This window comes from Cariama cristata, unplaced genomic scaffold (genome assembly GCF_000690535.1).
Source record: "Cariama cristata isolate BGI_N322 unplaced genomic scaffold, ASM69053v1 scaffold26784, whole genome shotgun sequence".
Classification (NCBI taxonomy): Eukaryota; Metazoa; Chordata; class Aves; order Cariamiformes; family Cariamidae; genus Cariama; species Cariama cristata.
The window spans coordinates 6,498-7,806 of record NW_009612753.1 but is presented as its reverse complement, the minus strand read 5'-3'; the positions used below and the strand labels follow the sequence as shown (position 1 = coordinate 7,806).

The 1,309-nt window shown below is 59.7% G+C and overlaps 1 protein-coding gene across 1 annotated transcript; it reads left to right on the top strand.

Moving 5' to 3' along the window:
* Positions 1-311: 311 nt before the first annotated feature.
* Positions 312-1,309, top strand: CRIP1 (cysteine-rich protein 1 (intestinal); the record flags this gene model as incomplete). The annotated part of the gene is made up of 4 exons (XM_009698768.1): positions 312-439; positions 560-617; positions 749-796; positions 1,152-1,309. Coding segments are annotated over 3 exons (227 nt in total), but the record flags the coding sequence as incomplete, so codon positions are not given.

Genomic DNA, 1,309 nt, shown 5'->3' with positions numbered 1-1,309 from the left:
TGGCTGGGGAAAAATTCGTCCCCTTGCAGGCTGATGTTGGAAAATGGGAGGTCCTCAAATTTTTGGAAGCCAGAGAGAAGTCAGTTCATCTGCACAGATGCAGCGATGTCCACCCTGGGTGTGGCACTGCCGTTTCGGATCTGCGTGCCTGGATGTGCACAGCGATGTGTGTGCATGGCGAGCACTTGGGTTTGAAACATGGTGCCTTCTGTCCTGGACAAAAAGACTTGAGAAAATGCCCCAAAATGTCTTCCCTAGGGTTGATGACAGGGAGGCCAACCTGCCAAAACCAACTTGTTGTGCTTGTTCAGTGCCTCAACTAACCCATCTCCTTTCTGTGGCAGCCGAGAAGGTGACTTCTCTGGGGAAGGACTGGCACCGGCCCTGCTTGAGATGCGAGAAGTGTAACAAGACCCTGACATCTGGAGGCCATGCAGAGGTGAGGTTTGCAGCCCAGGAGGTCCCCGTCCCCTGCAGCCAGGGGCTGCAGGAGGGGTGGGATGGGCAGAGATGGAGCTGAAGGGCAGTCTGGGCTGATGCTCTTTCTCTCTCCCCGCAGCACGACGGCAAGCCGTACTGCAACCACCCCTGCTACGCCGCCTTGTTTGGGCCCAAAGGTAGGGTTGCTGTGGCTGGGGTTGTGGGAGGGAGGGGAAGGGGCTCAGGGCTCCCATCTCTCGGCGAGGCGCATCCCTCGGTGCGCTTGCCGTCCCGCGGCGATGCTGACCCCGCTCCATCTCTCTTCCAGGGTTCGGCCGGGGAGGAGCCGAGAGCCACACGTTCAAGTAACCTTCAGGTTGGTGCCTCCCCTCGGAGATCCCCTCCTGCCTCCGGCTCCCTGGGCTGGCTGAGGCTGTCCTCCCCGAGGCAAGCGGGGAAGGCAGGTGCACCACGGCATCTCTCCGGGCTGGCTGTGACTCCCTGCCCTTGCATCGGTGCTCGGGAGCAACCTGCTGGGTGCCAGCTCCTCCGCTCTGCCAGCCCCAAGCGACCATCAGCACCCTCTTAGCTCTGGCAGCAGACACCAAAGGCTTTTGCTTTGTGGCCTGTCGGCAAAGACAGGGTCTATCCCGGAGCGCCGTTGTCCCTGGGATGTCTCCGCTCCCAGTGCAGCCTGACTTCATCCACCCCTCTCTTCCATCCCTCTCCAGGTTTGACGGCCAGGGTTCCCAGCACAGCCCGAAGACAGCACAAACGCACTGCAACAGACATGCATTTTTGGTTTTAATTCACTCTCTACTAGACTAGCACGTTAAAAGCAATAAGTAACCGAGGCTGGGGCTGGTTCGGAGAGGGGCTCCGCTCCAGA